The following is a 12796-nucleotide window of genomic DNA, read 5'->3' on the forward strand; positions in this document are numbered from 1 at the left end:
ACATTGGGATGCAGCTCTGAATCTGAACTTCACTAACCATTGGGTGAGGGCAGGGAATGTGGTTCAAAACCAACTTTTTTATTATTTACCTGGTGACTGATTCTGACTCAGGCTCTGGGTTCAAAGCCTTCTGAACAGACATGAAACATGCTAGCAAATGATTCGAAGTTGAATGGCTCACTAGAAAAAGAATGAGACAGTTTGGACTTATTGCCTAATAGGACAGGTATGAAGTTCAGTCTTTGGGACCTTGGCTTTTTCTGTGCAGAAAAATGAGCATGGATGAAGCTGGCTGGGCATTCTTGTTTTCCTGTTATAAAAATGGCTGGCTTTGCATGGGGAAACAAAATTAATCTCTGTACTGAGTGGGAGGCAAAGGCCCATGAAAGCTATTCACCCAGCTCACATTGCCATTAACATTTCAGGTATCGGATTCTTTACTGCAGTCTGGGCAAACAGCCACTGATCTCCCCATTTAACCAGCTTTTTCTAGGAGTCGAGAGCAATGCAAACATTAAGATATTAATCAGGGAATGATAGAACAGCCAACCTAACCAGCACTCTGAGAACAAGAGCTTATTCTGAATGGAAGAGGATTGGGGGTGAGGTTGGAGGGCAGGTGGGCAGATAAAAAATATTACCTATTTGATTTCCAGTTCAGCTCGCTTGAAACTAGAAGCAGGGGCAGGGGTAAGACCAGACCATGAGGTGATTTTAAAAAGGTGCCTGTGACTAAAAGTAGGTACCCTATGGAGAGCTCATGGAAGATCACACATTGGAAAATGGTGCCTGGTGAAAGCAATCAGCTGCAGCTGAAAAAACCCATTCAGGCCTATGCCAATTTCAAGTTTCCTCTGGAAAGGCTTAGGTGTATCAAAGGACATTTGTTTCCCTTTTTTCTTTTCTCCTCACAGTTGCTGTCCTTTTTCTCCTGCACACCCTCCTGGGCTGCATCTACACTAGCAAATTCTATCGAAAGATTCCATAGAGCATCTACACACACACACACACAGCATTCTTTCAAAAGGAAATTGAAGGAATGCAGTGCTCCTTTAGAAATTGATTTTCCTTTCCTGTTTCAGGAAGAGCTCCCCCTTTTGAAAGCTTCTTTTGAAAGAAAATGTATGTAGGCACTCCACAGGCCCCCCCCCCCATATTTTTTTTCAAAAGAGCAGTCCTCATAGGGCCTGACTTTTTTTTTTTTTTTATCGCTGGCCTGTTCTTTCAAAATACTAGGGGCTATGTGTCAAGTATCAGAGGGGTAGCCATGTTAGTCTGGATCTGTAGCAGCAACGAAGGGTCCTGTGGCACCTTATAGACTAACAGAAAAGTTTAGAGCATGAGCTCTCGTGAGTTAACTCACTTCTTCAGTTGCTCATGTGGACACTCTCTATTGAAAGATCGTTCTTCTGATCCTTTTTTTTGTGTGTGGACACACTCCTGAAAAGAAGTTCTTTTGCCCTAGTGTTCTACCCTTCAGAAAGAGTGCTGTAGCACACAATACCATATACTTCGTCTTTGGGAACTAGGACCTGTTTCTCTCAGTATACATGATGGGGATAGATCCTTAACAAATGTAAATCTCTGTAGCTCCATGGCCCTGTAAAGCGAATGTCAAAGTCCACACTTTCTACTCTTCTGCTGCGTACACATTTGCTGCACTGCCGTGAGCAAATGCCTTCCAGACTCTATATAAGAACTGTATTGTTGGAACATAAGCCTTGACTTTTCCTGCTCCACCCCCGAAGTCAACTGCAAATAAAGGGAAGCAGTTGGATATTGGCTTAATGGCTCTGATTTACTGCGTGACCCGTAATTAGGTCTCAAGTGGTCTGATAATTGTTAGACTGATGCCACTTGGCTGCTAGGTGACAGGAGAGAGGGATTTTAAGTTTCTTACAAGAACAACATCAGATGTAGAATTTCCATTTGATCTTAAAGGAAATCACATCAATTTTTGTTGTGTTCGTATTTAGACTGGTTCTGCTTTTCTATACTTATAAAACCAGATTCACTTTCTGTAACAACTTCCAAACTTATCTCGTACAATCGCCTTTCAGAGGCCCAGCCTTTTGTCTTGAGTGAACATGCTCAGTGTGCACTGTCATCAATGGAATTTGCATGTGTGCACTGGCAAGTAAATTTTTAATCCAATCTAGGATTCAGCCATTTTGGTTTTCATTCTTGTCCCTGTTCTACCAAGTGAATAACTTAAACTCTTTGAAGTCCTGTGGCACCTTATAGACTGAGAGATATTTTGGAGCAGAAGCTTTCATGGGCAAAGACCAGCTTCCTCAGATGCATCTTTTTCCGCAAAAGCTTATACTCCAAAATATCTCTTAGTCTACAAGGTACCACAGGATTTCTTATTGTTTTTGAAGATACGGACTAACTTGGCTACCACTCTGGTATTAAACTTTCTATGTTTAACAAAACGGCAGTCATGCAGCACTTCAAAGACAAACAACATGATTGAGCTTTCATGATGAGCTTTTGAGACCCACTTCTTCAGATCTATAGACTTTCCAGTCCAGACTCAGTTATACAGTACAGAGGTCCACAATCTGGACTCGAAAGTCTATGGATCTGACGAAGTGGGTCTGTCCTAGGAAAGCTCGTCAGCTCAAATCATTTTGTTAGTCTTTAAAGTGGTACATGTTTTGTTTTGTTAGAATACAGACTAACATAGCCACCTCTGCTACTATTCTCTACATCTAGTTACGTTCACTTGTAAAAAGGTACTCGTTTGCCAATACGCCCCCCAGGGGTCTTAGGTGGAAAGTGATGAGGATTTATGCTGTTGTTTAAATGCAAGCTCAGTGACCTGATGCTGACTGGCTTTTGATGTCAGCAGTTGTGCTCCTGAGACACTTATGAGGCCCTTGTGCATTCAGTTTTGTGGATCTTTAGTTGGGAGGTACAGAGGTAACTCATTCTGTGCAATACTCTTTGTTGTGATAGGGGAAAGTCCATCAGGAAGAGAACAGAAATCTCATTTAATTTGAGCTGACTGGGAATTCTTCTCCGGACTGTGAAATCAATACGACATTGAGGAACCAACAGCATCCCAAAGGAGCTGAGTATCACCATGGGGCTTCCCATGCTGGTTTTGACCTGTGCCATCATAGCTCTGCTGCACCAGCATGTCAATGGTGGGCTCATCAAGAGAATTATCCGGCAGAAGCGGGACACAGGAGTAAATGTGACCTTACCAGAAGAGAACCAGTCTGTGGTTTTTAACCACATCTACAACATTAATGTACCCATGGGCTCACTCTGTTCTGTGGACTTGGACTCAGCTAATGGGGACACAGACCTGAAGCCCCAGATAGAGCCAAGCAAGACCTACCAGGAGCATACCGTGAATGAGGGGAACCAGATAGTCTTCACACATCGCATCAACATCCCCCGCCGGGCTTGTGGCTGTGCAGCTGCTCCAGACATCAAGGATCTGCTGAGCCGTCTAGAGGAACTGGAGGGGCTGGTATCCTCTCTACGAGAGCAGTGCTCCAGCAGTGCTGGCTGCTGTCCCAGTGGCCAAACAGCAGAAGGTAAGACAGAGAGATGAAGCTGCTACATATATTTTGGCCAGCATGTAAAATGTTAATAGCATTTGATTTTCCATGGGCTATGGCCAGTCCATTCTTGTGAGATCTTTCCTCCTAGGCTAGTTCTCTTCTGGTTCTTCAGTCAGGATTTCCCACAGGTTATGTACCACAGGAGCATAGAACACAGGTGAACACCAGAAGTGAGATGATTGAGGTAAGGTCTGTGATGACCATCCATGCTCTTTACAGGCTGCTTCTGAGATGGCAGAGCACGCACATCTTCTCTTGATTTCAGCGGGGCTAGGAGCAGAGATGACATACGGAGGGAGTTGCAGGGTCACGTCCCCCACCCACCAATTTGTAATCTTGAAATGTGGTGCCCAGAACTGGACACAATACTCCAGTTGAAACCTAATCAGCATAGAGTAGTGTGGAAGAATTAGTCTAAAGAGGAAAGTGAGGAGGGATTTGCTAGTAGCCTTCAACTACCTGAAGGGGGTTCCAAAAAGGATGCAGCCAGGCAATTCCCAGTGTGACAGATAGACCAAGGAGCAGTGGTCTCAAGTTGAAAGGTGGAGGAGGAGGTTGAGGTTGGGTATTAGAAAAAACTATTTCACTAGGAGGATGGTGAAGCACTCAAATGTGTTGCCTAGGGAGATGGTGGAATTTCCAGACTTAAAGGTTCTTAACACGAGATTTGATGTAGCCCTGGCTGGAATGATTTAGTTGGGGTTGGTCCTGCTTTGAGCAGAGGGGTGAACTAGATCATCTTCCAAGGTCTCGTCTAACACTAATCTTGCATGATTCTATATAAGCATAAGGCAGCACAGCCACTGTACAGCACAGGCAGTCCCCATTCCTAGCTGGCTGTTAGGTACTAATAAAATAAATAAGATTAATAAGTAGTAACACATTCTCAGAGCTGAGATTGAAGTTCCAGAATTCCTGGCTGCCAGACCAATGCTTTCTCTAGGCTATCAATATAGCAATGACAGTGGAAGCTCTCTTCAATCTTGCTTCCAAGTATTCTTTAGTAAAGGCCAATGAAATACATTATACTGTAGACCATAGGCCAGGGATAAGGGGAAGAAAAGGATACAAGAAAAAATAAACAACTTCCTTTGATTTTTTTTGGAGAGCTCACACACAAGAAAAAGAAAAAATTACAACAGCCCACCTAAGGAGTCTTATTGTGCCTCCTATAGCATCTTATATGGTGCCCTGCTTTGGGGTCAGCATGTGCTATATAATGGTAAGACCTCTACTGGAACTGTCAGAAATATTCCATCAGTGAGGAAGTTCAGATGAAACTAATGAGAGGAACATACCTGCTAATCTACACAATGTGGGAACTGGAAACAGCTTTTACATCTTGTTAGCGTGAATTAAAGATATGTCAGTGAATTAAATTTTACAGGAGAAACAAGGATGTATTTCGGTCCTTTAGGATGCCTTAAATCAGGGGTGAGCAATGTCAGGGGAGGGACCTCAGTGGGGAGTGAAATTTCATAAGGGGAGGTGCAGTTAAATCATCTGCTGGGTCTTGTGCTCATCCATCTCATTAAAAACATTGAACTATGTTACTATTTTATGGATGTGTATTCACATTTTATATATACCAGTTAATAAGGTTTTTACATTGCACAGACTTATTTTCTTACAAGTGCCGAAAGGGGATTTTTTCTTTTTCTTTTTTTTTTTTTTTCCATATGAATGTAACTAACGTTTCCAGCTGTTTGGATTACATTAGACAGGTAGGAAATGCCCTGCTAATTGCAGGGACAAAAATTGGGGCCCTCCATAAAAATTTTGCTCACCCTGCCTTAAAGAGACCTGATCTTCAGAAAATGCGAAGCAACCACTCTGAAAATGAAGCCTCATTCAGGTTTTTCCAGCTGGGTGCCCACCACTGAAGCTCTTTGAAATCACTGGTTATTTTAGAAATTTTAGCCTTTTGAAAAAAAATTCTTATAATTGACTGGTTTTTTTTAATTGACTGTTGTTTGTTTGTTTTTTTTATTCCAGCATACCTCTGTTCTTGTTGAGGTTGGTCTGGGATGTCAGAGCAGTGGAATGAAGGATGAGAAGTTATTTTCAGAATACAGGTGGTCCAACCCAAACCTAGTGTGCAATCTTACACAAAACTTCTGGATATTTATCCAAGCCATTTTTTTTGAGGTTGACCCAACCCTTAATCTCTGTGTGAGATTTTTGTGAGCAGGCCATGAGGCCAACCTCACTTCCATGTTGGCATCATCCCACTACTAACACCATTACAATTTTATTTTTAAAGAGAATAGGTAACCATGGACCCTGGGTCAATGGATGCCAATCCCACCATTTAATACAAGAGAATAACGTTTTGTAACCCTGACCTCTGCCATGAGGGGGTAAAAGTGTGTTCTTCTGTCCCTTGTATGGGAGGAGTCTTCTGTGTCTAACTACTTTGATGCATGCCACATATTAAATGTGACAAGTTTTCTGATTCATTGATACAGGTCAAGTGGATACCACACCTTATTGCAATGGACGAGGGAACTACAGTACTGAGCTCTGTGGCTGCATTTGTGAACCTGGCTGGAAAGGACCCAATTGCTCAGAACCCGAATGCCTGAACAATTGCAACAACAAAGGCCGCTGTGTCAATGGCAAATGCATCTGTGATGAAGGCTTCACTGGTGAGGACTGCAGCCAGCTGACTTGCCCCAATGACTGCAGTGACCAAGGCAAATGCATCGATGGTGTGTGTCTGTGCTTTGAGGAGTACACTGGCAAGGACTGCAGTGAAGAGATTTGCCCAGGGGCATGCAGCGAGCATGGAAAGTGTGTGGATGGGAGGTGTGTGTGTGATGAAGGTTTCACTGGTGAGGACTGCAGCGAGCCGCTCTGCCTGAACAACTGCAATAACCATGGCCGCTGTGTGGAGAAAGAGTGTGTCTGCAATGAAGGCTACACGGGTGAAGACTGTGGTGAGCTTATCTGCCCCAATGACTGCTATGACCGTGGACGCTGTGTCAATGGGACATGCTACTGTGAGGAGGGCTTCACCGGGGAGGACTGTGGGAAGCGGACCTGCCCCAACAACTGCAATAACAGAGGTCGCTGCGAGAATGGGCTGTGCATCTGTAATGAAGGCTTTGTGGGAGATGACTGTAGTGAACGGCGATGCCCCAAGGACTGTAATAAGCGGGGACGCTGCATCAATGGGAAATGCCTGTGTAATGAGGGCTTTGCTGGTGCAGCTTGTGGCCAAGTGAAGTGCCCCAAAGACTGTAACAACCGGGGCCGCTGTGTCAATGGGCAGTGTGTGTGCCAGGAGGGCTTCGTGGGTGAAGACTGCAGCGAGTTGCGGTGTCCCAATGACTGTAGCAACCGAGGGCGCTGCATCAACGGGCAGTGCGAGTGTGATGAGGGCTTCATGGGTGAGGAATGCAGCCAGCTGAAGTGCCCCAATGACTGTCACAACCGCGGGCGTTGCATCAACGGGCAGTGCGTGTGCAACGAGGGCTTCATCGGGGAGGACTGCGGGGAGCTGAGGTGCCTCAGTGACTGTAACAACCGGGGGCACTGCCTCAATGGGCAGTGCGTGTGTGAAGAGGGCTTCACGGGTGAAGACTGCGGGGAGCTGAGGTGCCCTCACGACTGTAACGGGCATGGGCGCTGCATCAGTGGGCAGTGCGTGTGTGATGAAGGATACATGGGGGATGACTGTGCTGAGCTGAGGTGCCCCAATGACTGCAACAACCATGGCCGTTGCGTGGATGGGAGGTGTGTGTGTGATGAGGCCTTCACTGGAGAGAACTGCGGGGAACTGGTGTGTTTGAACAACTGCAACAACCGGGGTCGCTGCATCAATGGGCAGTGCGAATGTGACCATGGATACACAGCCATCGACTGTAGCCAGCAGAGGTGCCCCAGCGACTGCAACAACCGGGGGCGCTGTGTCGACGGACAGTGCCTGTGCGATGAGGGCTTTGGTGGTCCGGACTGCAGCGAGCGAACCTGCCTCAACAACTGCAATGACCTGGGCCGCTGCGTTGATGGGCAGTGCATTTGTGATGAGGGATATGAGGGGGACGACTGCTCCAGTGGTAGGTTTTAGTGTTGGTCTCAGCCAGCCAACCCCCATTAAATTATCCTTTGTTTATCCATCAGCTAATGGGGATTTTAGGGTCTGATTCTGTTCTTGTTCATGATGGTGTAACCAGGAATGACCCCAGTGAGGTCAGTGGGGTTAAGGCAGTGTTTAACCAAGGCCAGTGAGGCCCAGATTCTCGTAGGCTCTACTGTTCTGGGATATAATGTTTATCACTTGATGGCCAGCTTGTCGAGGCTGCTGAGGCTAATACTCTAGCTATGTTTCTTACCTGGTGTAAATCCATGCCGTTTCCATGAACTTCAGTAACTGACAATATGCCCCCATGCACTTTTATTTTCCCATTACACTACTGTTCTAGTCTTCAGTACTGGTTGTATATAAAACACATCTGCTCAGCCCTGCGGGTGGTAACAAGTCCTAACCTAAGGAGTCAGCAGGATTTGCCAAGGGAAGTGTCTTTTCTCAAATTAGAGAGAACTTTGAGTTGAAAATAGGACTTGCAGCACTCCAGGAATACTGGCAGGTTGGCTACATGCTTCCCAGCTCAACCACCTGAGTTTTGTATATTTCTGATAGTCAAGTTGCAGGCCAAGAATGGGGTTGTATGTTATGATACTCATGCTGAACTGGGGAAAGTGGGGTTTTGCACTTGCAACATAACAGCAGTTGCAGGTGTACAGATCAGAGTGCACACCATGCTCTGGCACAAAGCAAGAAGAGACCAAGGAGTTCAGATGGTTGACTGATCCTTGGGAGTAAATCAACCTGAGTTTGAACAGTATGGGAAGTGGGTTGTCTAGGCTCATACCCTCTCCAACTGGATGGTCAGCAAAGCTGTGCCAGTGCTGGGAGTTTTGTCATGTGCTGGTAGTACAAGCCCTGGCTCTGAAGACAACTTGAGATCACTCCGATAGGAGATCTAGCTCTTGAGATATGCAGCCCTGCTCTGCGTCTTTTACTGCCCATATGGGGCCATTTCCAAATCTTTATCTCCTTCAGTTTCCATGTGGCAGAAGAATCCTGAGACACATTGTCATTTCTCACCCATGAAAATCTGGACCAATTATATTGAAATTGTTGGATTAGCTCCAAATAGCTGACCTCACCCATGCTCACAGTGGCATCTGAACCCAGTGTCTTCAGCAGTAAAAACATGGGCCACTAGCACTTGAGGTAAATCAACTAATTCCCACCAGCTTTGGTGGTCTTATAACCTCTGTGCATCAGCTACTAGAGAGGGACATGCCATACAGTGAAGAGTGATGGCATGCGGGTGTGAGAGCAGAAACTGGTCCAGGTTGTTCATTTCTGACTGATCTTTCCATTCATTATTCCCCCCCTGCAGTGTCCCCTCCAAGTGACTTGACAGTGACAGATGTGACAGATAAGACTGTAAATCTGGAATGGAAGAATGAGAATCTAGTTAATGAGTACCTCATCACCTATGTTCCTACGAGTGTTGGTGGCCTAGAACTGCAGTTCAGCGTGCCTGGAAATGAGACATCTGCAACCATCCAGGAACTGGAGCCTGGTGTGGAATACTTTATCCGTGTGTTTGCCATCCTAAAGAATAAGAAGAGTATTCCAATCAGCGCCAGAGTGGCAACCTGTGAGTTTAAAACAAACAGAAATCTCTTTATTTGACCATCTGTCTGATCCCTAATATACATTTACTTGGATTTTTTATTTCTTTGAGATTTTTCCCTTTTTGTTATGATTTTTCTATTGTATTCCTCTTAATGTTTGGCCCAAGCATTCTTTCTTTTCCAATTGTTTTCTTGAAATGAGCTCTTAGAAGACATTTAGGGGTAAATTACAGCAAAATAATAGAACAGAACACTGAGAGCCAGGACTGGTGTCTGTAAACAAACTTTATGGGACTGTGGGAAACTTGTGCACACCCATGATCAATGGCCATCCAGCTAATTAAAATCATGGTGGACCACGGATGTTGTCCGCCCAGGAAGTGCCAGACTAGAGAAGTTCATCCAGTACAAGGTTCAGGCATTTTTAAAGCATGCCATTCCATTCTATTCTGCATCAGTGACTCTCTCGCCCAGTTATGACATTATTATAAGCCATTGTTGTAGAATATTTTGCTTTTTAAAAGAAAAACATGCACCATCAAAGCCAGATTAAGTAAGTGCATTCACTCTTAATTATCCTCGTGTTTCAATCTTGCTGACCAAACATGCTCATTTCCAGTTGGCCCTCTTGAGAAAGCAGAGGCTCAGGGGTTGTATGTAATATATTTGCTGATTTACTGCACGAAGGTGCTAACTACTGTGCTTGGAAAGATTATAAAGAAAGGAACTTTCACCCATAACCATAAGGGGCTAAAGTCTAATTTCTGCTTTAAGATATATTGCTGCTCTCCTTAAGAACTGCTAGACTGGCAGGTACTGAGATGGGTATGTCTCTTAAAAGGCACCAACGTAGGTGTGGTGTGGTGGACATATATATATTTGGTCTGGCAAGCAAGGGTGATTAAAAATCTCTAAAAAGAAAAAAAAATGTTGGGAAGCTAAAATATGAGTCCCCCTTCTTTGAAAAGGGGAAGAAAGATTCTTTACTGCATTTTTAGTCTTGCCAGAGCTTTATGTACAGTTGAGGAGGTTGAATGGAGGAGTCAGGACAGTGGGTGGGTTTTCCTATAGTTTGGTGTCTCTCACATTAATTCTGGGGTGAAAAAAGTCATCCATCCACCTACAGAATGCACCTTTGATATATGTCTACCATGTGTGTGTTCATTGTACTGATTCTCTGTCTGTCTAATCCAGTTTTTATCTAGCACCCATCACTCTACTTTATAAGCATCTTGTAGTATCACAAATGTCCCCAGGCATTTTCACTGCCATATTCCTTTGTGAACACTCTGTTCCCAGACATGTGGAGACACTGACCCCTGAATCTACCTTCTTGCTGTTCCTCCTCATAGATCTGCCCACTCCTGAAGGTCTGACATTCAAATCCATCAAGGAGACATCTGTGCAGGTGGAATGGGATCCTCTGAACATTTCTTTTGATGGATGGGAGCTCATCTTCCGAAACACAGTAAGGAAAAACCTCATTCAGTGAAGCCTCTGCGTACAAGTGCAGGATGTTGGGCTCCTCTTATGTTACATGCTAACTGGAGCTGGATAGAGTAAGCCTATTTTATCTCACAGTAAGTTTGGAGAGTTTCAAAATTTGTTTCCGTTCCTCCCTGGAATGAAAACCAAACCTTTCCAAAGTTTTCACAAATTGGAATGGTTCACAAAGGTCTGGTTTTTGATTCACCCCTGTCTCCCTGGAAATGATGAGAGAGTCTACCCAGGAACCTGGAAAATTTTCCCATCCAAATCTTTGTCCAAATCAATCTGTCTCCAGAAGACATTTCAGTCAAGTTGGGGAAGAAAAAGCAGCTAGTCTAAAATGTTCTGATCAGCTATCATTTTAATCAATTGCCTTGTCTGTTACAGAAAAAGGAGGATAACGGGGACATAACCAACAGCTTGAAGAGGCCACAGACATCGTACATGCAGCCAGGTCTGGCACCAGGACAAGAGTATAATGTATCCCTGCATATAGTGAAAAACAAAACCAGAGGACCAGGGCTGTTTCGAGTGATTACTACAAGTAAGTACCAGTCTGTTATTTGGTGCACTCTGTGGAGATGTTAAACAGAAGGAAAAGCAAGCCAGACAGCATGTCCCCTTGAAGACCCGTAGCAGAGAAGAGCTGTTGTAGGTCACACAAGGAATTCCTGGGCTATCAGTCTAAGATGTTCCTTCTGGTAGGCGGTGCACTCTAATCTTGTTCAGAGAATGTAATGAAATAGATCAGGCTTCACGTCCCTACTCAGCCATATGAACTGCAAGTTCGACCTCCTTGGTCAGGCACCCTGGGGACCTGACCAATCCCAAAGGATTGAGTTTGCCAGACCAGGGAAGCCAATGCAGGCCCTTCAGCTGCCACTCTCCAGGCTCCACTGGAGGGGGAGGCACCATCCTCCCAGCTTCCAGGCTCTCCTCCCAGCCGCACAGGTGGCTGCACTTCTGCACCACACCCATCCATCCTCCCTGCCCTGGGCACCAGCTGCCCAGCCCCAGCAGCTCTTCTGGCTGTGCTACCAGACCAAGACCTGACGCCTCAGCTATGCCCATGCTCTCAGCCACACCACCATCCCAGTGTGCCAGCTCTGGCCCCACTCCCAGCTGTGCTAGTGGCCCCAGCCCCTGTGGCTGGCTGCACTGCCAGCCCTGGACCCAGCCATGCTCCTGTAACCCCATGCTGCTTGACTTCCAGCTGGCCCTGCTCCCAGCCACTGAAGTTCAGGACCACAGATGTTGCTAGGTCAGAGTGCCTAACCATAGGGGTTCAACCTGTAGTTGGCACCAGCAGGATTCCTCATGTAGCTGCAGAACCTGATTGGACATGTGCTCATTCTTGCTGTGCCAGTGCAGAACTGGGCTCAATGTCCATTTCTTTCCTGCCCTACACTGCATTTCCCATCTACATTGGTGGAATATTAAACACCAGTAGTAAGTCAGCATGAAGATGAGGTTCAGCTAATAGGAGCCGCTCATTTTAACTTTGTTTTGATACCACTGTTAATGTTCCGTGTCCAGACTGTGTTTGCCTCTCTGTCACGGGATCAGAAAATTCATGTTTTTTCCTCTTTCTCTAACAGAACTGGATGCCCCGAGCCAGATTGAAGCAAGAGATGTGACAGACACCACAGCTTTAATCACATGGTTCAAACCTTTGGCTGAAATCGATGACATGGAGCTCAGCTATGGACCCAAAGATGTTCCAGGGGACAGGACAACCATTGACCTTTCTGAGGATGAAAGCCAATATTCCATTGGGAATCTCAAGCCACACACAGAGTATGAGGTGACACTGATATCTCGGCGTGGGAATATGGTCAGCGACCCTGCGAAGGAGACCTTTGTCACAGGTAAAGAGTTTGTCTAGGTATGATCACAGCATCATGCCTTTTGCTCTACTATAATCACCATCAACACATGCATGTTGCTTCACTGCAGAGTCAATGTGCCAGCACTGTACTATACCAATCAAATAGGCTTACAGAAGTCAACTAAATTTTTCAAAAGTGACTTAGGAACCTAAATCCCATTGGTTCCCTGAGAAACTTAGGCTCCTA

At 45.3% G+C, this 12796-nt stretch overlaps 1 protein-coding gene across 13 annotated transcripts in view; it reads left to right on the forward strand.

Moving 5' to 3' along the window:
* The window catches only part of TNC (tenascin C), a 103771-nt gene that overhangs the window by 36487 nt on the left and 54488 nt on the right, over window positions 1-12796 (forward strand). For all 13 annotated transcript variants that reach the window (XM_075015810.1, XM_075015811.1, XM_075015815.1 and 10 more), the window contains exons 2-7: window positions 2962-3551; window positions 6047-7639; window positions 8993-9256; window positions 10586-10701; window positions 11109-11265; window positions 12320-12589. In XM_075015810.1, coding sequence (XP_074871911.1) covers window positions 3089-3551; window positions 6047-7639; window positions 8993-9256; window positions 10586-10701; window positions 11109-11265; window positions 12320-12589 — 2863 coding nt within the window. In that variant the 5' untranslated portion in view covers window positions 2962-3088. The remainder of the gene's footprint in view (window positions 1-2961; window positions 3552-6046; window positions 7640-8992; window positions 9257-10585; window positions 10702-11108; window positions 11266-12319; window positions 12590-12796) is intronic.

The sequence above is a fragment of the Carettochelys insculpta genome, chromosome 21 (assembly GCF_033958435.1).
Source record: "Carettochelys insculpta isolate YL-2023 chromosome 21, ASM3395843v1, whole genome shotgun sequence".
NCBI classification, from domain to species: Eukaryota; Metazoa; Chordata; order Testudines; family Carettochelyidae; genus Carettochelys; species Carettochelys insculpta.